General features: G+C 27.2%; 2 protein-coding genes across 4 annotated transcripts; one reads left to right on the forward strand and one right to left on the reverse strand.

The window, feature by feature from the left end:
- Window positions 1-5,505: 5,505 nt before the first annotated feature.
- LOC103580910 (protein tincar) lies at window positions 5,506-25,323 on the reverse strand. 3 transcript variants are annotated; one of them, XM_053738637.1, is made up of 12 exons: window positions 24,795-25,323; window positions 16,082-16,639; window positions 14,640-14,867; window positions 14,426-14,551; window positions 13,730-14,251; window positions 13,013-13,212; window positions 12,579-12,796; window positions 8,428-9,002; window positions 8,083-8,296; window positions 7,605-7,734; window positions 7,215-7,487; window positions 5,506-7,144 (listed from the first exon to the last, which is right to left on the reverse strand). In XM_053738637.1, the coding sequence occupies exons 2-12, from the start codon at window positions 16,488-16,490 to the stop codon at window positions 6,026-6,028; spliced, it is 4,014 nt and encodes a 1,337-aa protein (XP_053594612.1). In that variant the 5' UTR covers window positions 16,491-16,639; window positions 24,795-25,323; the 3' UTR covers window positions 5,506-6,025. The 3 variants fall into 3 exon arrangements, with proteins under 3 accessions (XP_053594612.1, XP_053594611.1, XP_053594613.1); XM_053738636.1 differs by having other exon boundaries at window positions 14,426-14,557; XM_053738638.1 differs by lacking the exon at window positions 7,215-7,487 and having other exon boundaries at window positions 14,426-14,557.
- On the forward strand, window positions 9,639-10,866 carry LOC106693329 (uncharacterized). The gene has a single exon (NM_001414856.1). The coding sequence runs from the start codon at window positions 9,660-9,662 to the stop codon at window positions 10,806-10,808; it is 1,149 nt and encodes a 382-aa protein (NP_001401785.1). The 5' UTR covers window positions 9,639-9,659; the 3' UTR covers window positions 10,809-10,866.
- Window positions 25,324-27,278: the final 1,955 nt, after the last annotated feature.

Here is a 27,278-nt window from a genome sequence, read left to right on the forward strand (position 1 = left end):
AATTAATTTAAATATTGTGGCTCCACCTACAAAAATGAAAAGAAAATACATTTCCGTAAATTCCGGTAAATAACCCAAATTAATAAATTTCCGGTGAAAAATAAATTATATATGTATCATCGGGATATGAATAATTGGACATATGTGTAATCAAATATATGTGTAATAAGAATTTGAATAATTGGAATATGTGTCATCGGGATGTGGGTAATACTATATATTAGGGTAATTCAAAAAAATTTTTACCTTCCGATTTTTTTTTGGCGTCTAATCTTCAGAGAATTAAAAAAGCCAACACTACCCAATGAATGGTTCGTTATAGATATCGTGTTTACGTACGTAGAATAATACGGTTCATAAATAATGACGAATGAACGTTGTTTTTGAGGTTTTTAATTTATTTAAAACACCGTCAACGAACATCGGTACATAGTTGGACAATGAAAACAATAGAACGAATTAATTGAATGGTTTTTTTACTTTTTATATTTCAAATACCGATTAAATTATTATCAGAAAATGATTTTTTGCTGCAGGAGAATATTCAGAGACAAGAGTTTTTATTTATGTACACGAAAAAATCACTTAATTTATTTATTTAATTACAAGTTTGAAATCGTCTGAGTCAATGCGATGGCGGGATTATTAAGTTGGAGTCAGAAACACTTGCGTAGTTGTAGGGACGGTTGGAACGACCTGCGCAGTAGAAATAAAATTTCTACGCGCTTGCGCAGGAAGCTTCTCGGCGTCAGTCAGGCTCCCGCCTAACCGAGGCTCTCATTCTCGTTGTCGTTTCAATCCAGTAAAATAATTAATTTAATTATTGTCTCGCTCGATTTTAAATGTATTATTATTTTTAATTAATTATTTGTTAAAGAAAAAACATTTTGTGATATTAAATTGTGTGTGTCAGTGAACGTGACTTGTGAAATAAATTAAATTCAGTGCTGGTATAACTCTCGTGTTATTCAACGCCATGTTAATTGTCGGAATTTTAATATACAAATAAAAATATTTAAATGTCTTAGTTTTGTTAAAAATAATATTCCCAAGTAATTGTTGTGATGTGGTGATTAAGTGGTGGCATTAATTTAAACTTTTTAGTGAGTGTTTATATGTTTAATTTATTATTTTGTGCGTCGGCGATTTATGAACACTAGTTGCGAAGAATGAAAATGGCGGGAAGAGTGAGTAAATTTAAAAAATGTTTTAAGTAATATCGTTATTGTTATTTTTATTTCTTTTCTTTTTTTCATCAAATGAATATACAAAGTTTACACTCACAATTTTTTTATGACAAAAGTACATATATCAAGATATTACACATTAATATTAATTAATCAATAATTCAATTACTCATTAATTTATAATTTTAAAAATGTGATTCCTTCATTTTTATTACAAACCGCAATTTCTCAAAAATTCATTGCTTCTTAAAAAAAATCTTAATTAATAATTAATTTACATTATCAACTATAATTGAAACATTAATTATAATAATTAAATTAATTAATAATTACAAATTACAAATGAATATAAAATAAGATTTAAAAAAAAATTTTTTTTTTTTTTTCATAATAATCTAATCAGTCTTTATACAATATTCGTACATTAAAATTTTTTTTCCACAATATATATAATTATAATTATAATTATAATTAATAAAAGTAATTAAATTAATTAATTATATACAATTAAAAGTAGATGGGTATTTTATCCTTAAGTCTCTATTCTCCAAGCATTAATATTATTATTTTTTAAATTACTTGTTATTAATACATATTATTGTTGTAATTAATAAAATTAATCGATTAATTAATTAATTAATTAATGTTACTATTAATTATTTCAAATCGATCGAATATTAATTTTTTATTTTTCGGTTTTAAAAATTGAAACGAGTTTGAAAATCAATTTTTTTTTGTATTCGACGGAGGATAAAAAATATTATAATTTTCAAATTAATTATATGATTCAGATAATAATCTGATACATCAGATAAAAATAAAACTCTTGAATTTTTTTTCTAATTATCTGAATTTGAAACAGATAATTTAGATACTGATCAGATAATTCATATAGAGATCAGATAATTCAGATAAAAATCAAATTAGTTAGGCGCGGGTCTGATAATTCAAATAGAGATCAGATAATTTCGATACGAAATAGATAATTCAGATACTGATCAGATAATTCATATACTGAATAGATAACTCATATAAGTATCAGATAATTCAGGTAAACATTGAATTATTTAGATGCGGATCAGATATGATGTAGATACTGCTCAGATAATTATGAAATTTATCAGATAATTCAAATTTTGATCAGATAATATTAATTATGGTCAAATAAATTAGATACTGTGCAGATAATTCTAAAACGTATTAAATAGTTCACATACTAATCAGATAATTCATATGGGGATCAGATAATTCAGATAACGATCAAATTATTTATACGCGGGTCGGATAATTCAAATTGAGATCAGATAATTTGGATACAAAACAGAAAACAGATACTGGTCTGATGATTCAGATTCGGATCAGATAATTCTAATACTGGTCAGATAATAAGATAGTGTTCAGATAATTCATAAATGGATCAAATTAATTAGACGCGGATCTGATAATTCAAATAGCGATCAGATAATGTATGTAGGAAATCAGATAATTCAGATAAAGATCAAATTATTAAAATGTGGATCTAATAATTCAGATACTGCTCAGATAATTCGGAAATGTATCGAATAATTCAAATTCATATCAAATAATTCCAATACTGATCAGATAATTTAAATATGAACCAGATAATTCATATATATATATATATATATATATATATATATATATATATATATATCATTTTTCAATTTTTCACAAGAAATCACCAAGCAATTATAATATTTTTTCCTCTTAGTTATCATTTTACTATTATCCAAAATTTTTTTATATTTATCTAAATCAAGCGCATCATATATATGAAAGCGTCAATATCTATTATTTTATAGTAATAAACCAAGAATGTGATTTCTTTTGAGAGTAATTAATTATTTCTTATCGGTTTTATTATACTGTAAGTCATTCATTTTTTTTTTTTATTATTTTTTTTTTTATTATTTTGTATGCAAATATAGTTCAAGCTTTGTTTTATTATTGATCAATAATAATTATCATAATTATTTGTTTATGTAGTTATTTATATATGTATATTTAAATATATATTTATATATATTTTATAATGCGTTGGATCTAGGTTACTAACAAATACAAAAATTACAGTAAAAAAATATTTTTAGTAAAAAGGGATGGTAGCATTTTCATTATTGTTATTAATATTAGTATATATATTATCAATAATATATATTTATAAAGATATATTATTTTGTTAAGTCGTATTTTTAATAGTATTGATTTTTTTTTTATCAACTCAAAGTCTAATTAGTTTCTTTTTTTTTTGACTTTAAAACAAATTATTAATTTTTGAGAGTTAAAAAAAATTTTTATTGTTCACGAGGTAACGATATGTTCTATTGATAATTAATATTGATAAAAAGTAATTCAATTATAGTTGGATAAGTTATTTTTTTTTTTTAAATACTCAATATCCGGATGTAAATAAATTTTGCATACGTACGCATGTACGAACTTATGATAAATCGTCAACTAGCGAATCAGTTTAACAAATTTTTGTGGTAATCAAAAATAAGTACGAAGACTTGGGTCTTAATAAAATTTAAGTCCAATCTGGACAATGGCTTTCAAATTATTTAAAAAAAGACAGCCGTTCATTAAAGGGGAGAAGCTCGCATGAGATACAAAAAAAAGAGAATATTTTTGTGATTTTTTTTTCCAGGGTAGCTTCTATATTAAAATTTTGAAAATTTGTGACATTATTAAGCATCATTTCAAAAATATTCTGCTAAATTTTCATAAAAATATATTGAAAAATAAGCCAGTGGTAGTGAGGAGAGACGAGTCACCTCCGAAAAAAAGCTTCTATGCCATATAGGCAGGATAACTCATGACTGCTTCATCTAAAATAAACAAACCAAAAAGATTTCTTTAGTACATAAGTTTATCTTAGATTTGAACGAAGGATTTTTTTTTTTTTTCATTAACTACTTATTTTTTAATAAAACAAAAGAAACAGTTTTTGGCAAAAATCAGATTTTTTTGATTGCACCTTTACCAAAAATTCACAAATTAATATTTGGTTTATTCCTTCGTTCAAATCTAAGATAAATTTATGTACTAAAGAAATCTTTTTTGTTTTTTGATTTCAGGTGAGGCAGTCATGCGTTATCCTACCTATGGCATAGTGAATTTTTTTTGCAGGTGACTCGTCTCTCCCTACTACCACTGGCTTATTTTTCAATATTTCTTTATGAAAATTTTGCAGAATATTCTCGGAATAATGCTTAATAATGTCACAAATTTTAAGAATTTTAATAAAAACGTACTCTGAAAACAATATCAAAAAAATATCCTCTTTTTTTTGTATCTTAGACCAGCTTCTCCCTTTAAATTGATGAGTTTTTTTCATGTGACAAAAAGAACATTGAAATTTTTTTTTTAAATTACAAAGGGAAAAAAGACCACTAGATATTTTTAAGAAATTTTAAAATCTGAATAAAAATAAAAAAAATTAAATTTTTTGCGCTGAAATTTTTAAGTAAAAAATTTTATTTATATCTCATATTTTTAGATAGTAATTAAAAAATACTATACTTAAAAAGACCCATTTTGCCCTCTTAATAATGAATGAAATTAGAAAAATTATAACTTTCCAACTACATAAATACGTTTATATGTATAATGTATATATATGTATATATTATAATAATTCTGTCGCAAAAAGATTATGAAAAAATATATATAAGTTTTCAGCTTTTCTAATATTTTTTTTTACTAATTTTTTTGTCATTTTTTCTTGTCTTTTCTTTATTATCATCAATTGTGCTGTCCGTTGCTATACACTGTGCGTAATTAATTGAATTTATATAAATATATATTGATCAATCGCAATTTTATATATTTTTATATTCATACACACACATATATGAATATATGCGTGTAAAAGCACATGGTAAAAAAAAATTCTATTCTTCTTTATCTCACTCAATTTTTTAAAATTTCAAATAAAAAAAAGTTCTAGAAATCTATTACGATTTTTTTGTTTTTGAAAATGGATATGTCAAAAAAATTGATGATTTAAAAAATAAATATTTTTATATATTTACTGTTCAATATTAAAATTGATTTTTTTGCTGGATGATCATTCAAAAAATAATTATTTCGATAAATAAAACATACGTTAAAAATTATTGCTCTTGCGGATATTTTATATCGATATGTTTAGATATATGTCAGCAGAGAGCTTTTGTTACTATTAATATGGAAGTCATTTTTATTTTAAACTGTAGTTAAAAAATATACACACATTGAACCTAAAATTTATTGCTTTAGATTATATTTAAAAAAAACAAAAATCATATATTGGTACGGATGTGAAAGCTTTTAGTAATTATTTATTACGTTTATATATTATTTATATTTATATATATATATATATATATATATATATATTTATATTTAAATATTATACTATCGTGTAGCTTATAAAATTTCCTCGAAAACGAGTACCAACAACCTTATATTCAAACCCTAAAAATCTCACTCAAAAAAGATTTAACCCTAGATACGGATATTATTTTAAAAATAAATAATTATCCAAACCTATCGATGTTGGTACTCATTCAACTCGGCGTGAAAAAATATCCTTAATCCCATTCTAAAAACACTCATAAAAATTCATTAGACCCATTAAAAATCTTAAAAACCTTAATATTTTATTAAAAAATCCAAAAAACCCCATTCGAGTACATCAAAAATTTCATTTATCAAAAAACCCTTTTCATTTTATGAAAGCTCATAAAATTCCCTGTTAAACGAGTACCAACAACCCTATACTCCGATGAGATTAACTAGTGACCAATCTATGGGCGCCATATTAATCGTTAACATTAATGATGACAAATATCTGAATCCCCACTACTAGCCATTGAAAAATTAGCTGAGTCACGATCAGCAACTCTTACACTAGCGACATTACTTCCGAAAAATTTGTTCTGAAGTGGCTGCGGAAAAGTGTGATGACCAGTGGGTAAAGACCACTGCTGCGTCTGTACTGGCAGTACATTATTTATTGGGTATCTTTTTACATAACCTCCATTAACTGGCTGATTAACCAGTTGGTTGTTGGTAGGAAAATTACACCGACCATTAATGGGATTTGGCGCCAAAGTGGTCGGTAATGTCGTATGATTTACAGCGCCAATAGGTATAATAGGTACGGAGTTTTGTTGAGGTACTGAACCACAACTACCTCCAGTCCCAGTAGCGCCGCTGACGTTATTAGCAGAGTGTACACCATGTGGTAACGGCATTGTCGAACAATGCGGATAGGCTGGTACAATTGGTTGGGTTGGATAATGTGGCAAAGTTGCCGACGCATTGCCATTAATGCAACTCTTTATATCACTATTTTCAGTAAATGACGTCATGCGCATGTTAGTACTGCGAGAAAATGGCTCCGGGTCATTTGGATTCCATGACTCGGGTAATTTAGGACGTGACATGCGCCGACGTATCACAACCGTTGACTCCGAGGTATTTTCTAATATTATTGCTGGGCATGGACCCCCTTTTGAAGATTTACGATCAATCGTATTGAATTTAGTGAACTGGGTCTGCCCAGAACCAGGTCCTGGGGAGTTATAGTTTTGATTAGGCGGTTGGATGCCACGTTGCAGTGAACAACTCCGCCATTTTTCATCCCCATAACCATCCGTTACCGTAAGATCATCGACGCTGGTAGCGCGACGTGATTGTTGCGTGTTTATCGAGGGGTGACTTACGTTGGTAGAGTTACTGACATTGCTTATGTTTGAATGGACACCGCTTGATGACTCGCTGTTGGACGAAGTATTGCTGCGTTCTATAATCTCGTAATTTGGCACTGGATGGACGCCATTTGTCAAAGGCTCGATTGCCGGAGAATTTGATGAATCTGACCGAGGAGTTAATTGGTCTTGGGACATCCCTGAATCCGCGTGTCGTAGACATCTTGGAAGACCGTTCGCCTGCGAATGGATAATTAATTAATTACTGGGCCTAAATAGGATCGGCTATTGGTACCAGTAGGTTATGTACCTGAGGTAATGGATGATTAATAGAGTCATTAACGACAGTTTCATCGTAATTAAGAACAGGTGCAGCACTAGATGTTGTTAATAACGTAGAGGCGATGGTTAATTCATTAGTTACAGCCATTGGAATCGGTAAAGGAACAGGAACGATTGGTAAATTTGGGTCAGGTAAAGGCTCTGGGGTTAATAGTGGAGATGGGTCGCCCTCTGATGGGTGAAGATCGCGGTTACCACTTGCGTAATAGGTCACTTGATCATCATTAACGCATTCCAGTAACTAGAATTGTTAATCGTTAATGGTTAATAGGTATTAATGTCAAGTTTTGAAGATTTGGTTAATGAATAGAGGGTTTGATTAATGAGTTAAAGGTTTGGTTAATAGATTAATATTTACCTTGTTTTCTTCGGATGTCGAATCATCAGCGGGGTCGATGCCAGTCATTAATGGTAACTCACGTAACGTGGCATAATCACCATCGTCGTCTGGTCCACCCTCGGTATTACCTCGTCTTTTTCCCTTATTGCTATAAGTTCATTAATCATGTTAATTAATTCATCAACCGATAGACTTATGCGCTAAATTAATTTGACAGTGAATAGAGTATAGATAGTTAATCATAAATGTTAGATAGAAACCGAAAACGTGCAAATGATTTAGTAGTGCTTTGATGGGTTAGTGGGCGCCAGGGCCGGTTTAATTGAATTTTGTTGAAGCTTTCCCTATCACTGTAGGCTAAAGCAGGAATTATTAACGCAATGGCGCCCAAAAGTTGGAATTAATAGAACATGCAGTGATTAATGAATAATGTAATATAATAGAACACACAAAGCAAACGATAAAAACAACGACACCAAGAAAATAGATAGATTACCGCGAGCCAGACGTACTAGGCAGATCATTAAATGTCACTTTTGGCCGGAGCTTTTTGTTGAGCCAACTTTTGTCTAATGTTGATGCTCCACCTGTTCCACCATTGGGTGATTGTTCTGGTGACGGCCGTAATTTTGGCCTTAGCCAGTATATTTGTTCTTCTTCTCCGTCTAAGCTTGTTTCGCCTGACGCACGATTAACTGTGGCGCCCAATCCTTATTGATGACAAAAAAAAATTGTTTCAATTTATTCGTTCATTAATGTATAAAACAATCGATTAATCGCTGATTAAAAATCAATTAATCGATTTATTGAACAATCAATCAAAGAAAAAAAAATTGTTTACCTTCATTTTGTTTGGCTTTTCTTTCAATAATAGCCTTTTGAATAACACACATGATAGCTTTTTTAGGTGAAGATTCAGCAATACTATAAGTTTTACCATCTCCAACAATTAATAAAGGCGCATCACTGCCTAATTCATGATCAATTAACGTATCGTCATCATTATCATCATCATCATTACTAGAATTACTCTTATGAGTACTTTTTCGTCTACACGACAATAAATCAACGTCCGTTACCAATTTAACAGACCGGGCTGAACGAACAGTAGCACGTGCTATTGTTACCCGTACTTTAAAAATCCAATTACGTTTTATTGTCAAAAAGAACCAGAATATTAACCACAAAAACAAGTGGGCTATTGTACCGAGTATACATGCTAATATTACTCCGTCGAGACTTCCGCGGTATACAACAGTATAATCATACAGAAGTGGAGCGTTGCATATTACAAGAGCTAAAAAAACACATAGTGCTGCACAGTGAGTAAAGTAAGCCCAGCCTGAGCTATTACGCCGGCCCTCTTTTGATATTATTACACGTCGTTGATGTTCGTGTTCTAAAAATGTTGCGAATCTGAAAAAAAAAAAAAAATATATATATATATATATATAGATAAAATATTGAGCTTTTATTTATTTATTTTTTAAAGATTTGATGTTCAGTAGCATAAAATAATTTCATTGTAGTAAAATTACACCTTGTAATTTTATTTTAACGTTTCAAAACGTTTTAAAACTTTTAGATGATGAAAAAATTTAATTATTTAGAAATTTAAAAATTTATTAGTAAAAAAATAAATATTCTATGGAATTTTCATTTTTTCAAATAAATTTTTGCGAAATTTAAATTATTTTTTCCCGTTTTATGGAACTCATGATTTCGAATTCATAAAGAAGTTAAAAAAAGAATGCATTTAGACGTCAAAAAACTGACGTCATTTATGGAGTCTTCGAGAACTCTTAATTAAGATTTCTTAAAAATGACACCTTTAAGAGGACATTGTATGACTTTTTGAGGACGCGTTCAAAAAGAAGTTCTAAAGCAGTCATTCCGACTTGAATGCTGCCTGGGAAAATCCTATAGATTCTCATATATTTCTTATAGAGGTTTTATAGAATGAATGAGTTATATTATGTGAAGGTAATACAGGCATGTGTAGACAATTTAAACCGAGTTTCATTTTTTTCTATTTTACTATCGTTATATTAGAAGAAATATAACTTTATAATAATGAAAATAGTTATTGATTTTAGCGGTTATTATAATCGCAGTAATAAATTTGAAATAAAAGAATTTTGTATGTGCCGATTATTTAATTCCACAGTGATAAATAAACCAGTCATAATTATTAAAGATCCATTGCTTTCTATTCCGTTGCAATCGGACAATAATAGTTACAAAGATTTTATTGATAAATTCGGTATCAGAGACACTCGTAGTTCCTATAAATTGAATCAATTACGTCAAAAAGTAAAAAGAGTGATTAATAAAAATAGTAAGACTTATGTGAGAAATGGTGAGCAATTAATTAAATTGATAAGTTTTATCAATGACAGTAACTTCAATTGTAATAAAATAAAATTATTGAGTGATATAGGTTTTCCTGAAAATTACGAATTGACTAAAACCAATTGTCCGTATCATATTAATAAAGCAAATAATTATTGCGCGGGTGATAACGCTAGATTAATGGCTGATTGGTTGGTGTACCGTAAATGGAAGAAAAGAAGATCCCGTAGAAATATGCAATTAGTTATTAATTTTAGTGGCTATTATGATTATGATACTGTATTCAGAATTAAAGAACTGAGTATTCGTGGATTAAGTAATGATGGCAATATCATTTATCATAAACTATATGTTACTAAACCAGAATATGATTCAAGTAGTTCTATTAATGAAATAGTCAAAAACAAATTCAATGATATTTATTATGATGAATTCGGAATTAAGTACGAAGATGGTAACTATGAATTATTACGTCTAAATAAAAAAATTAGTAAAATTTTGAATCATTATGATATTAAAACAATTTATGTTAAAAACTATAATTATTACAATCTATTGAATAAAATTGTGGCAAATATTAAACAATTTGACGTTATTTGTTTGGAAGAGTGTAATTATGTTGAAAATAATGATATTAATTTCGTCTGTCAGTATCATACACATGAGGACATTAATAAAAATGTATGTGTGGATAATAGCGGAATGAATATGGTTAATTGGATAATATCTAATGAGTTTTATAAATATGAGGTTAGAGGTCAGTTTTTTAAAATAAAATTAAGTGAATATATTGATGATGAATTGGTTAATAAATTTATAATAGATGGTAACAATGAATTACCAGTACTTAGTTCTGATGATTTAGAATGATTATAAAATGATTTTGATGATCTTTGAAAAATTAATCATAATGACTTGGAATTATTAATTGTTTATTAAGTATTACATTTTTTTTTTTTTCGTGAAATAATGATAAATTTTTGTGTTTGTAATTATTTACTCTTGAAAAATACATTAATCTGAAAATTTTTCGAAAATTCTAAAACTATTAATGTTATTCAAAAAAATTTTACTCTACCTGAGGGAAAAAATAATTTAGTTTTTGGCAGTAGGTCAATGATTTCTGATGTATGATATGATCTCTATAAATCTCCGAAGATCTTCGAAAATTTTACAAATCTATCTATAAAGATCTATTGAGTTTTCACAGATCTGCGCAGATCGACGAATTACAGATAACAAATTTTTTTATTAAGGCTACAGAAATTGTCACAGATTTTTGTTGATTTTTCCGGGTGAAAAAAACTGTTACAAAGAGGTTAAAAGTGTTGACTATTCTAAACTTCGAAACGTGAGACAACGACGAGCTTTTTTTTAACTTTTGAAAACGTAAGAGAAAAATCAACAAATGTCATAATTCATAATATTATCAAGATATGCTGAAACGAAAAATTTTCAGAAATAGTTCGAAACCATTTTTTCTAAACGTATTTTGCACTGAAAAATGTTAATTTGTAGCAGTATTAAGTCAATTTTTTTTCTATGTATTTTTAAAAGTTTGAAAGTCGTTTAAAAAAAGTTCGTTATTGTGTGACGTTTTGAAGTTTATAATAATCAACATTTTTTTAAGCTTTCTTTAACAATTTTTTTTACACGCGTCTTAAATAAAGTAATTCTGGCAATTATGAGATCTTCATAGATCTGCTAAGAGTACAAAGTGAATCTAATTTTCGAAACAGTCAGATTTCGGTAGACACTGTAGATCAACGTACATCTAAATTATATTTATTTCCTATTAAGAATATCTTATAAAATTCTATAGATTCTTATAAATTTCTCGTAAAGGTTTTATGAGAATAAACGAGCTATATGTGCAAGTAAAAAATAGGCAATAGTAATCGAATTTTTCTAAAAATTATCTATAATTTTAAAGACCCTCATTAGGAAATTTTTGAAAATTCAAGATACTTAAAATTTTCTAAATAATTATGAGATCATTAATTCAAATAATTCAGAAAAAAAAATTCTTCGTTAATACTCTCTGAGTCTATATTACTCCCGTCAATCATTATATACAATTTTCATCCCAAATTTCATATCTATCATGCAATTTCCTCTAGAAAGAGTACCCACAACCCTATATTCAAAAGAATTTTTCAATCTTCGATCCGTAAGCAAAAATCCGCAATTTTTGCAAATTATCAAATAGCCATTAATTTAAAAAAAATTGATTATTTAATTTTTGTATTTTATTCAGTCACGAATACCCATATCACTTAGATTTTAAAAACTTAATAAAAAAAAAAACATTTTCCTTAAAAACGCTATGACCAAATTACCCCTCAGTTCATCTAAATAATTTTCAATTATATTTTCATGTTTATCATGAAATTTCTTCTGGAAAGAGTACCCACAACCCTATATCCAAATTATTTTTTCAATCATTAATTCATTAATAAAAATCCGCGATCCGCGAATTAGAATATCCATTAATTAAAAAAAAAATTATTCATTTAATTACTCAATTTTTCCCTAATTTCGGTTACAAAAATTTAAATATAACAAATTTAAAATTTTTAATAATTAATTACAATAATATTAATAATTAATAAGTAAAATAATAATTTTAAAAATTCTTACCTTCCATAAGCGTAAAGATAAGTCACCATACTTGAGCATAGAATCAACAAAGATGATAATGCAAATAATGCTAGTGTGACATGTGGGTTAAGTAATAAATGTGTCGTATCACCGAATAAATTTGTCACAACTTTTTGTAAACGACTTGAGTAAATTGGTGTCGGCTGGACACGATTTCGTACTAAATTTAATACTTTATGTGGCCCTAATACTTGTACCTATTTAAAATGAAACCAAATGAATTAATAATTCAATCAATTAATTAATTAACTGCAAAAACAAAATTCACATGAATTTGAAAACTTTTAATAATTCGTAACTTTAATTTAAAATTTTTTAAATTTAATTCAAAGTTATGAATTTTTAATTATTTTGAAATTTCGTTGAATTTTTTTTTTTTTTTGTATGAAAAATTTTTAATTATGTGTACTTACTTTATATAGTACGGACATACCAGCATAACTTATCAAACTTTGTACAGAATTAATAAATAATTGTATACTAAATATTGTACCAATGGCTTTGTTGCAAGACCAAAATACTGCGGGATATCGAACTGAGTAAACAGCGAGTGCCATTGCATAATTTAAGTACTCGAGGCTTATAAAATTTTTTCTTTCATCGTGGGTATCATCTAAAAAAATTTTGTCATTACTTTCATGTACACAATTATTAACTTGGGGTAATTAGGGCCAAGACTAGAAGAGTTGACTTGAGATAAAAATTTTAAAAGTAGAAGTAAAAAAATTGAAATTCTAAACAAACTAACGAAGATACGACAAAAGTGTACATAGACAATTTTTTAGCTTATTAAATTTTCTACAAAAAAGGTCTTATTGAATTTTTACGTACACTCAATTATTTTGAAGTTACTGCTTGATTAGAAAAATAAATTTAAATATGTGAAATTATTAAATTAATTTATCTCCTGTTTATTTTGTCTATAACTTCAAAACTATCAAAGATACGTTGATGAACTAAAGGACCTTTTTTGTAGCAAATTAAATTTCCTACAATTTTTATTTCAAAACTTTTTTTCTAAAATCAATAGTTTCACTAAAAATTTAATTTTTTCTAAATTGATTTTTTTGGAGTATTTTTTTTTTATTATTTAATTAAAATAAAAAAAATTAATTAATTTAAATAATTACCATCAGTATCAGTTTCAATGCGGTCTAAATCCGAAATACTATTTATCACATATGGTAAATTATATGCAGTCATATTATTTATTTTTTTTTTTACATCTCCATCTTTGTCAATTTTACTGTCATTTAAATTTAAATCACGAGTTTTTATGTATATTACTTTTTTATTTCTTGCGATTGGTATCGGACTAGTTGCTACACTGTGATCATTTTTTATTAAAAATTCAGTCGATCCACGATTATTATTATTATTTATTTTAGTAGTACTTGATATTGTAAAATTAAGTGGATTGGTTGCATTAAATCCACTAGTAGTATTTAAAATATTATCATTATTTAAATTACTTTCTTCGATATTTGTTATTAAAAATGGATTATTATTATTGATATTTATATTATTATTGTAAGTACTGTTGGTTGTGTAATTATTTATATTTATATTGCCGGATGGATTCATAAAGTTTAGGTAAATTAAACGATCGCGGTGGACTACTATCCAATCGAGATCAGTCCGCCAAATTGCATCTGAAAAAATATTATTTATAATTGTTATTATGTCATTAAAAATATATGTATATAGGGAAGGGTTGGATTAAATAGAGACGTTGAAAATTTTAATTTAAAATTAAAAAAAATTTTTTTTTAAATGAAGTCGAAGAAAAAAGTCTAGAAAAAAAAATATATATTAATTAAAAATACCTTTTGGTAAAAATCCAGCATAAATGAGACGTGCTTCCATTAATAATGATGGTAATAAAAAGCACATTGCTGTACAAAGATGTACAAATGCTGCAGTTGGTCCACCATGTTTCCATAAACTTCCAGCTAATCCTTACAAAAATAATAATTATTATAATTAATATTGAATAAATATATAATAATTATTAATAGCCGATAATAAATATATATGTACCATTGTCAACAGCATTATTACCCAATAAAGTTGCCGGTGGATCACGTGTACACGTGCTAGTATGTCTGCCGAGTTTAATACCATCATTGGCTAAATTACCCAGCTTTAAAAATGCCGCTGCTAACAATATCGGTAGCAACAGTACGCCGGTTCCCGTTAGAACGATACAGACATGTAATTCAAATTTTGGTGGTTGCACATCCGTCGGCCATGGCAATGATAAATATGCTGTAATTAATTTATTTATTTATTTAAGATCAATGTCGATTGATAAATTTTGTCAGAGAATAGGGAAAAAATATCATATGGCCGAAACTCTTAAATTACACACGTCTGTGGAATTACGTAGGCTTTATACGGTGACATTTTGACCGCAGCTTAAAAAAATACCGATACTCAAGGGTTTTAAAAATTTTTTTAATAAATTTTATAACATATTTTTTACTTCTATAAAAAATTTTCAAATTTGGTCATGTAATATTTTTTCGATTTAGAAAACAAATAATTTTTTCACTCAAGTAGGCGCCATTTTTTTATTTTCAGTACTAAAAAAAAATATAGAAATAATTTGAACCTGTGCAAAACAGATCATATAAGGCTATATATATGCAAATTGGTCATATATGCATCAGGTATGCCCATGTATAGTATATATGATTCATGTGAAGCATATATGATCCATATGTATGTCATATATACCATATGTGTTCATGTATGTCACATATGGTCCATATATATGTTATGTGTAATCCATATACATGTCATATGTAGTCCATATATGTCATATATAGTCCATGTCATATATAATCCATATGTAATATAAACCATATGTGGTTCATATGTGTCAGATATAGTCCATATGTCATATATGATCCATATGTCATATAAACCATATGTGGTTCATATATGTCACATATGGTCCATATATATGACATATGTGGTCCAAATATATGCCATATATAACCACTATAATATATGATACACATATATGCCATATATAGTCTATATATGGTTCATATATAATCCATATATGTTATATGATCCATATACGTCATATATGATTCATATATGACAATTAGTTATATATGCTACATATATGACTTATATATACACCATATATGCCCGTAAATAGAATATATATTATATGATCCATATTTGAAGCACATATAATCCATATATAGGTTAAATTTCATACATGGCCATATATATATATATATATGCTACATATATGTCATAGATGCCTATATAAAAAGTATATATGATTAATTTTTCACGGGATGATCTCAATAGGCAGTGACTAGTCTAATTTTCAGCGGAAAAATTTGAAAAAAATCAATCGAAAATAGTCTGGGCTCAAAATGCCACCTGGTGTAATTTCAGGGATAAAATTTTTTTATTTTCTCTTTCTCTAAAAAACAATATAAAAAAATTTGAATTCTTACCAACAAATCGTTTAGCACATCTTGTTGCAATATATGCTTGCAATGTAACAACAAATATTCCATACCAAACAGACCATAATCCATTAGCATGACCGCGATTACAAGTTTCTCGTTTATTTCGTGAACTATTGTTATTATTAGCCATATGTTCACTACGCCGTAAATTAGAGGCATACTCCCGTTGTTTATTGACAGAGGTATTAATTGTTGTTGTAGTATTAACATTTGTTGTTGTTATTGGGGTTGAAGCAATCATTGTTGTGGTACTTGTTAACGTCATTGGTAACGGTGCGGTTGTTGACGATGCCGTTATTAAAGTTGACTTCTGTTGGTATTTTTTGTTATTACATTTTAGTTGGTTTATCTCATTGTTGTTCTCGTAACCCATCAGACTTCCTGTCATCGACATTTTACCGATTGTGATAATGACAGTAATTCGATAATTTTTTCCATATGTATCTATTCTTTTTTTTTTCTTTTTTTTTTAAAATATACTAATGAGCTTGGGAGGTCTTTGTTCTCGCTGGATTGCGTAACATGCTTACGTTACTTGATAGCCTGTAATTATAAATCATTATTTTATTTTTATTTTATGCAAGGGTAGTAATTTTTTTTTTAAATAAATGAGGATTCAAAATTTTGTTGCATTGATCTTATAAGTAATTATTGACTCTAAAGTTGATTATTAATTTCTTTTGTCTGTAATTAAATATATATTTTCATATATTGTAAACGCATATAAATTTTTTTATTTTTGAATAGTACTGGAGTGTTTGGTTTATAATTTGCTTTGGAAAGAGTACCCACAATCTTAGGTTTTGAAAAAAAATTTTTTGAAAAAATTTTAAAAATTAGAATTTGAAAAAAAATTTTTTTTTCTCTTCATCATGTTCAAAATTTTATTTACTCTGCAAAGAGTACCCACATCGATATATTTAAATATAAAATTTATTCAAAATTCAAAAATCCAAATTTTTCAAAATTAAATTCGACAAAAAATTTTTTTTCTATCGTATCAGAATTCAGTTTACTGTAAAATGAGTACTGACAGTACAATTAAAATTTTGAAAATTAATAAAAATTAAAATTTTTTAAATTTATGAAAAAAATTTTTTTTTATAATTTTCCTATAAAAAATTAAATTTCCTCTCGAATGAGTACCAACATCACTTTACTTTGATCAGTAGATAAAAATATCTAATAAATTTTATATTTCTTATTTTCCTACTTTTTAATCGATAAATTTATTTTAATAAATTCTTTTGATGAGTGCCGGCAAATTTGTCCCGTTAATAACTAAAATAAATATTGTAGATATCGAGGGCACAAGAATGTTAAGCTCAAGCTTTTGTATAACGCCCCGATTGGGAAAAACAATAGGTGAAAAAATAAAAGACGGCTTAAGCAAAGTGGCTTCTAGTTCTTTACTGTTGAGTGCACGCAATGACACTCTCTCTTAGGGCGTCTATAGAGCATAAGTAAGAGTCGTGTAGAGTTAAGTTGACGTTTAAAAAGTAAAAAGGGAAAATAAAATATTAAAAATAAAAAAAAAAAAAAAAAAAAAAACAAGTGTCAGAGTCTAGTCAGTAGAGAGAAAGGCCATGGAAAGAGAATAGGTGTTAAGTGTTGAGTGTTGGGTGTTGAGTAATATAAGGGAACTACATACTTGAAATGTATGAACTACCTTTCTCCCTCTTACTTGTATTATTCTTCATACCTCAATCTCTCTTTAACTTTTATATTTTAAAACTCTCCCTTTTTTACTCCACTCCACTCATATCATGTTCAAGTGTATTATGTCCTGGTAGACAATGCAATTTACTCTATTACAATTATAACGAGTAACAATATTTAATATGCGGGACCCTAACACTTACCATCACTTTAATCGCGTGCTAATGAGTAATTATTAGATTAACTTTTATTTAATTAGCACCACAGGTTATTATATTCTGTTTTTTTTTTTTTTTATTTGTTTTGGAAGATATCAACTTTAGATTTCAGTACATTTACGACATGTAAAATTTGAAGAAAAAAATTTTTGAATTTTGTATCAAAAATATTAATGTAGGTACTCATTTGAAAGGAAATTCAATTTTATAGAAAATTAAAGTGAAAAAAAAATTTTAAAGAAAATTTTCAGATTTTAAATAATTTTGTTTGAATTTTTTATTTTTTTCTATGTAGTGAAAATATATTGATGTGGGTACTCATGTGAAAGGAAATTAAAAATTTTTAAACATAGAAATAAAAAAAAAAAATTTTGGAGTAATTATTTTTTTTTTTTACATGTAGTTTGAATTTTTTTTAAACGCCATTTTCAAAAAAAATATGTTGTTGATACTCATTCAATAGAAGATTATTTTTTTGATTTAAAACAACTAAAAAATCCTTGAAATTTATTTATTTCATCCTGCCGTTCAAAAAAATTTCATTAACCCTTTAACCACTAAAAAATTCAACACGCTCTTCAGTCAACTTCCTCAACATCAAGAATCCATTTTAAAAATACCTAAAACCTCATAAATTATTAAACTCTGATTTAAAATTTTAATTCCCATATTTTATATCAATATGTCCATCAAGTTAAAAAAATCGATAAAAATAAAATTTGCTATCACAGGGCAATGACACTCTAAAGCAAACACTCAGTATGCATTTACGAGCTACGAAAAATAAAAAATATAGTAAAATAAAAATAAAATTTATCTAACTGTACGAACGCTCAACTTCGTATTCCCCCAGCGTAATCTCAAGAAAATCGATGCCCAAACGCATAAAGAAGAGGAAAACGTCTTACGTGTTACGATTCCCCCATTTTGCTAAAGGGGAAAAGTGAGACGGAACAAGGAAAATATGTATGACAATATATATACATATATATGTATGTATAGGGGCGTGGGTGTGTGTCATGTCATGGGTAGTCATGCCATCGTATCTCCAAAGATACCATAGGGGTAAACCTGCCATGCGAACGTAAACGCAGATTCTCGGGTTCAAAGTTCCCCTTTACGTGTTTATACACATACTTATACATATAGACATATATAGATGGCCGTTATATATTTATAGATATATATATGCCCTTAGACATGGTGATTCATCCTATTTTGAGAAAGAAAGAGAGAGAGTGATTCACCAATTTGGGGATTGAATAATAAATCACGATCAATGTTATCAGTTATTAAGTTTTCTTAATTAATTAATAAGATAATCAATCATCATTATTAGTACCCAAGATATCGTTTTTCACTATAGCATAATTGAGACATCAGTACTGTTGGTATATTCATAAAGAGTTAGACTATCATTTTCTATAGTAGATAATTATTGGGGTAAGTTGGGCTAAAATGACCATAGTGATAGAAATTTTTTTAATGAAATATCGAAGCTCCATTTTAAGACAAATTTTGATGGATGTAAGCATTTTTTTTTTTTAATTTACAGTTAAAAAATTTTTCATTACCGGAATAGAAATTTTGATCTTCTGGTTTTTTGATAAAATTTTTTTTTTAATAAAAAATATTGAAAATTTTTATTTCCGACTTTGAAATTTGATACTGAAGTGGAAGAAATTTTTTAGTGTTGAATATAGACATTTTAGAAGAGGTTGAGGCAAAATGGGGTAACCCTAAAATTAAAAAAAAAAAAAATTATTTTTTTAACATTCCAAAATCACTCTTGTAAATAAAATTGAGGATTATTTTATTTTTTTTTATTAAACTTTTTAGTGTCGGTCGAAAAATGGAAATGACGTTCGTTTTATAACAACTATTGGAAAATTTTTTTTTCTTCCTTCGCATCCAATAATTATATGAATTGTAATTTTTTTTTTGTAAATTACTATCAAAAAAATCAATCAAATTTATTCAATATCCAAAATATTTTTTTCACCTTATTAGGGAGTACCCCATTTTACCCGGAAAAAAATTAAATTTTTTTATTTTAACGGCCGCTGAAAATTTTTTCTATTCACTTTGAATATCATTAAAAAAAAATCTTTAACGTATTTAAATTTCGAAGACTACCCCGTTTTGCCTCCTCCTCTTCACTGTACATTTCTTAGTTTCGAAAGTTAATTAGCGATGAGCCGGGTTCAAACCTAATCAAATATCACTATTCGAATTATTGGTGTCATTTCGAGTTTGTCAATTTTCGAATTATCAAATTTAAATATTCGATTTAACTTTAAATTTTTTATCCAATTTTCAAATACACATCTGATAATTTATTAAAAATATTCAAAATAATTTTACTTTAAAATTGACTATTAATATCAATATTCAATCCGCCATGAATAATCGATAATTAAAAATAATTCCCACATTTTCAAATCAATTTCATTTGCACCATAAGTCAATTAAAAAAAAACCATTTTGTCTTTTTTCATCAGCTAAATTTATCTAAAGCAATATTGCCGATAATTTATTTGATAAATAAAAAAAAATATTATTAACGGCCTATTTTACCCCATGGAATTCAATGAATAAATATATCGAATAAAAGATAAAAAAATAAAGAAGCAAGTAAGTAAAACGGTTGAGTTTATTGTCCTTTACGGTTTAGTATACGGTCCACATGAGAATTGTCCACGTAGCTCGTACGAGAGTATAGAGAGAAGAACAATGTACCTACAATCTGAATCTACTATCTCAGTACCTACTGGTACGTATAGCCTATACTATACAACTAAACGAGTGGATCGATACGTATATAGCAAGTACGAGGGCGATACTCCGATGCCACGAGCATCCTGTACTGGGATATCGTAAAAGGGTCGTGGTTCGTGGTATGCTCGTCTCAATAATACCTTACTATATAATATAACCTCACCCGTACATATATATGTATATATATATATATATATATATGCATGGTTAAGTACATATTGTTAAGTGGATATTGCACACTGGACGGTAGACACAACATACTAGGATAGAAAGCAAATCGCTGGTCAGGTCAGTATTAGGGAGTAGTCCGTAGTCTGGGTTTATAATAGAGGTAGCAGAAAGCATGACGCTCCGTCTAGTCGTTTTCGATGTTCACTGAACTTCACTTAATGCGTGAATAAAAGCTAAATACCCCCCACCCCTTGTCAGAGCATCGCTCATGGCTAGTGGCAAAGGAGGGGGCACGAGTCAATGTGTTTAGACATCAGTGACGCTGACCGAGTGGCTCTTCACTTGATGCATTGCATTGTAAATCACAGCAGTCGCGTCAAGTACTGTTGTTTTAATTATTAGTTTTTTTTTTTTTTTATGCTTTATATATTTTTTTGCGAGTACACAAATATGACAATTTGGTGTAATTGATGAATAGAAGTTTTTTTAGGACTTGGGGAATGATTTCCTCTGGAAAGAGTACTCACAAGCCGGGTCAAAAATAAAAAATTAAAAAAATGTAATTTTGAGAAAATTTTGGATTTGAAATTTTTGTCTTAAAATATAGTCTTGTACTGCATTATATTAGAGAAGTAGGGTAATTGGATAGAGTCGTTATTTTATTTTGAATAATAAAAATTTGAATAATTTTGAAAAATATATCGTTTTTAAATTTTGGGTTCTAGAATTAATTTTTACTATTTTCAAATTCGAAATGAGGAATATTTTGTAATTTCATCTGAAAAGAGTACCCACAGCTCTGGGGTAAAATGAAAAAAATTTCAAAATTTTTGAATTTGAAATTTTTGATTGTAATTAAATTTCATTATTTTTATTTACATATCAAGATATATTTCATTATTCCCTCTGGAAAGAGTACCCATAACCCTGGGGTAAAATGGAAAGAATTTAAAAAATTTTGAATTTTTGACTGTAATTAAATTTTATTATGTTTAACTGTATATTAAGACATGTTTTATTATTTCCTTTGAAAAGATTACCCACAACCTCAGACAGAATTCACGATTATCAAGTCAATCAGACTTTATAATTTTTTTACAATGAAACATAACAATTGTCTGTTCATAATTTAAAATTCCCATTGCTAAATATTTAAATAAAAAATTTTAATTCCGAATTGCCTTTGTAACGAATCGTGATGGCAACGTTATAACGACTGATAAAACCAGAAAGTAGAGGAAGTATTGAATGAATAATATAACAGGATGTAAAATAACAAGAGAAGATAAATTTTATATTATTATAATTTTTATTGAAGTACTTAAGTACAATGAGAAATGAGGAGTAAAGAGATAACAAAGTAAAAGTGAATCACATGGCTGATTGCACGTTATTCAATAGCTTCAGGGTGATCAGGTTCCAATCGACTAAAGACCAAGATGGTAAACGACCATTTTGTCTCAACCGATATCAGGTTATATTTCTCATCAATATTGTACAACAAATTTACAAAAAAAAAAAAAAAAAAATACATTAAAAATTTCTCTTCAAATTAAAAATAAGAAATTGCTGTAATTTTTTATTTGTATTTTATAAAAATTTAATTAAAACACTTTTTTATTTTTAATGAATGCGGAAGTTGAGAATCGAATGGATATAGACGTTGATATTTAAAGATTATGTATATATAATATATATATAAGGGGTGTAAGTATAAGTATAGATAGTATATAAGTTAAAACCTCTAATTTTAGAAATCGTCCCTCTAAACTTTTTCTTTTTATTATATTGTTATATACTTTATATATACTATATATATATATAGAGTATATAATAGGGGGAATTGGAGTAACCTTAATGAAAATTAGGTAAAAATATATATTTATATATTTTAAATCTTGACGTTAAGAGTAAACTTTTTTTTATTCAAAATTTTTATATTATTATTATTATTATTATTATTATTATTATTATTATTATTATTATCATTTTGATATTTGTATATATATAGATTTTCTTTTTATACTAGATATTTCGAAATATATTCATTAAACATAATATGATATTAAAAAGAAATTATGAACTCGAAAAAAAAATACCGAGAGATAGATTCGAACTGTCGACCTTTTGTACTCACACCCGCGGTAATTTCAATTTCTAAACTACTTAAGGAAAGAACTCAAAAAGTCAATATATAAGAGGCTTATTGACGTGAAATATCGATTACTATTTATAAGATTTCTACTAAAATCTATTTTTAAATTCTGTTAATTAAAAATATATAAAAAAGGCGCGCAAATTAAAGTTCAATATTTATTATTTTTTATTCGCGAAATTTTCAAAGTAAAAATAAAAAAAATAATCATAACATTTTATGAAAATTAAAACTAATAACTACCGTTTATTTTAATTATATATTACATTTTACCTGACTCTTTTATTACTTTGTATTTATATTCTTTAATCCCATTATTATCATGTTTTATGTCGTTTTAACACGACATCCCTTGTTTTCATAACTTTAACTTTTCTAAGTTTTAATATATATATATATATATATATATATATATATATATATATATATATATATATATATATATATATATATATATATAATTAAAAATTTAGTAAAATTTTAAAATAAAAAAAAATTTTTTTTAATTATATAGTATATATTTATATATATATGGGTATATAAATATACTTGCTCGACCACTTGGCAGGTGCAGAGTAACTCAAGTATAAGAAAGCCCTACTCACTGATTTATATTATATTATATTTATATATTTATAAAGCTTAAGAATTTTTACACGCAAATATTTTAAGTAAGAAATTATCACACTTCTTGTCCTATCATAATTTAAATTCCTTTAAACTCGATTAATTAATTATTGTATATATGTATTATATTATACAAAAATTGAGTTATGTAATAAAAACAACTAACTCAATAAAGATTTTAACAAGAAAGTATACCTGATATTTATATATATAAATATATAAAACTTTTTCTGGCTTCGATTGTCAATCAAGAAATGACAGTCAATTAGAGCATAAAATCCTTAACAACATTGTAATTAAATAATTAAAATTTTCAAAATTAGTATCATATATTTATATTGTAACAGCAGTAACGAGATTTTTGAAATTGTTCACTTGTTTACAGTGTTTGGTATGACATTTCCTTTAGAAAGAGTACCCACAACCTTATGTTTCTAAAATTTTTTCAAAAAGTTGGAAAATTTTGAAATTGAAAAAATTTTTTTTTTGTTTTAATTTTTTTCATAACAAATTATATTATTAAATATATACAATACTCAAATGTATGTATATATATATATATATATATTAATCTAAAAAATCTTTTAATTCAAAATTTTTTAAATTGTAAAATAAAACGGTAAAATAAACCTCAGACGAGATTCGTGAGGTCGTAAAAGGAATATATATATGTGTACATATATATGTATATATATAAAGGGCCGCACGCGCATACCCAAAGAGCAGGTGTTGTTCGTAGCCCATTCCCTCTCTTTTCCTCTTAAAACCATCTCCTCTCTCTTCATGCCTCTTCACCCTCGCCCTCTTTTATTTTATTTCATTATATATTTTTTTATCCTTTTCTTCATTTTATATCTTCCTCCTTTTTATTTCACTACCACCTTCTCATTCTTCATCTTCTTCCTCAACTTTATCGCTAAACCCGTCTCACAAATTACAAAAATTTTAAAAAAAATCTCAATACCATTTCTCCCTCATTCTCTACCCCTTCTTCCTTCTATTTATCTCTCTCTCTCTTAAATTTCAATCTCAAAAATTTTTTTACCCCTTTTTCAATCTCAAATTAAAAAAATTTCTGCATCCAACTTACCCCCACATTCTCAAATTTTTAAATAAATTCCACTTCCAAACAAAAAGTTTTTCGCCGATCGCTAAATTTTCAAATTTCCATTACATAAAAAAAAAATATATAATTTTTACAATCAATTTACTGATACAGCATCCGTCAACTCAAACTTCACTTCACTCCACTCCACTTAAAATTTTTCACTTATAATTAAATTAAAATTTCCAATCAATAAAAAAATTAATTAAATTTCAAAATATAAAAAATTACAATATCACTTTCATTGAAAATTCAGTAAATAAACAATTACTTGTAGTTAACTATAAAATCACAAATATATGAATATATACATATATATGAGTATATATAATATGACAATTTGTAATAATAATTAATAATAAAATAAATAATAATAATAATAATAAATGTAAATTTAATCGAGATGTTACTTATTTGAGTTGCACGCTGCTAATGCGTCGGCGAAAATTAAACCGAGTCTTTACTCTTTACTCTTTCTCTGCTTGCTGTAGTAAGCAGACAACCATCCAGCGCGAGTATCTACCGAACCAACGTTTTAGTATTAAACCCGTCAGTGAGAGAGAACAATAACCGCGAGAGCGCAAGAGCAACCGAAGCGCCAAAGAGTAACAGAGAATATATAAGAGAGTGAAAGAGAGACGAAAAGCTTGAGAATTTCAATGTATAAGGTATTGATGCGCAGTCGCAAAAATAGTCCCACCCTTGGTTATATATACGTATATATGTGTGTGCGCACACACACAAATACACACAGTCATGAATGCATATATAAGGGTAGAGGTTTTAAACACAACTACAAGAATCCGGCATCAGTATTTTCATATTATTTTATACAAACTTCTACATCGGGTATGCTCGGTTATCTTCGGGAAAGTTCGGTTCAACCACCCACTGCACCCTTTTTTCTATTAAACGTGTCTTTGTATTTAATATAGATGCTAAAATTATATTTGTATGTGTAAAAGTAGGTTTGTATTGAACACTCTAGTTATCGATAGGTTATTATGATTATTATTATTGTTTGGTTACTTTTTTTTTGTATTGCATTGTATTGTATCGGAAAACGGTGTAGGTTGTTGGACTCTGGGAATATGACAAGCTGTCGTGTCGGCCTAGTTTGAAAACAATTATTTTGTTTTTTCGTCAGTTGATTGGAAATGCTCTCATTCAATATTGTATTGTTTGGGTGGAAAGGGAGGGGATGTACAATTGGTTGGATTTGTTTGGCTTGTATTGCGGTTTGGGAATATTAGATTCGATATTGTTTGGGTTTATGCTAAGGTGGTGATGTTTGTTTGGATTACTTTCTTGGAATTGTGATGTTGATGGAAGCGGATTTTGCTAATGGGATTTTAATTTTATACAAACAAAGTTAAGTTTGTTTACGAACAATGAGATAGAGATTGGTTTTTTCGTATCATTTATTTTTTGATAATTGCTTGAGGTTTGATGGCTTGAGGTGATAAATTTACATAAACAAAGTTGAAAATGGAACTTTGTAAACGATTTACTGCTTTGTTTGAAAGAATCTTTGTTTAAAATATTTCTATAGATAGATTTTTGTTCGAGTTGTGATTCAAATTTTTTAGTTGGCTCAAATAATTAAAATTTTTAAAAAGTTTATTTCTAAACAAAGTGACTAAAATTACATTGTTTGAACTTTGTTTCAATTTTCATCACATAAATTTATCAAGACCAATGATAATAGATACGGTCTGTAATTTTGACTCGAACAATTTTAATTTTTGATCATCTAACTTTGTTTGCAAACAATGATTAAAATTTCATTGTTTCAATTTCGTTTCCATTTTAATTATGTATCGATATTGAACACCAGATAATTTAAGCCATAAATTCTTAACATTGAAAAATTAATTTTGTTTACAAACAATATACAATTATTGTTTCTTTGTTTAACTTTTAATTTTTAAATTCACACTCTAATTATTCATTACCGAAGTTAAGATTAAAAAAACAATATTCCGAAAAAATTTGATTACAAACAATGTATTATTGTTTACAAACAATGCGAGACTGTTTATAAACAAAGTGTCATATTTTATTGTTTGTGTACCAATCAATCATGAAATCATAACAAATCTTGTCTTTATTCTCCGACTATGATAATTAAAAAAATTTGTACCATTGTTTCGATTTTTCCATAACTTTGTTTCGGAACAAAGCAACTTATCTCTGTAACTAGTGCTCAGATTCGCTTCGGATTTTTTTCCCTAAACTTTTACTGTAAAAATGAGTATTTTCATGTCAATTTAAAGCACTTGGGGCATAAAAGTCGATATAAAATTTTTTTATCATAAAAAAAAATGTAATAATATGTCTGTAGTAATTTACGTTATCTGATATTAAATATTAAATTTTTTGATACTAATAAACAGTGAAATGCCACGCGGATATACAATCACGCAATAATATAACATTTTTAGTGCAATAGAACAGAAATACAAACAT

Source organism: Microplitis demolitor, chromosome 4, assembly GCF_026212275.2.
Source record: "Microplitis demolitor isolate Queensland-Clemson2020A chromosome 4, iyMicDemo2.1a, whole genome shotgun sequence".
NCBI lineage: Eukaryota > Metazoa > Arthropoda > Insecta > Hymenoptera > Braconidae > Microplitis > Microplitis demolitor.

Excerpts from the sequence above, each read along its gene's own strand:
- LOC106693329 (NM_001414856.1), top strand. The coding sequence starts at position 9,660 with ATGAAAATAGTTATTGATTTTAGCGGTTATTATAATCGCAGTAATAAA.
- LOC103580910 (XM_053738636.1), bottom strand. The coding sequence starts at position 16,490 with ATGTCGATGACAGGAAGTCTGATGGGTTACGAGAACAACAATGAGATA. Across the intron at positions 8,297-8,427 it reads AAAAGCCAAACAAAATGAAG|GATTGGGCGCCACAGTTAAT; the intron begins GTAAACAATTTT and ends GTCATCAATAAG. Across the intron at positions 7,735-8,082 it reads CCTAGTACGTCTGGCTCGCG|CAATAAGGGAAAAAGACGAG; the intron begins GTAATCTATCTA and ends ATGAACTTATAG.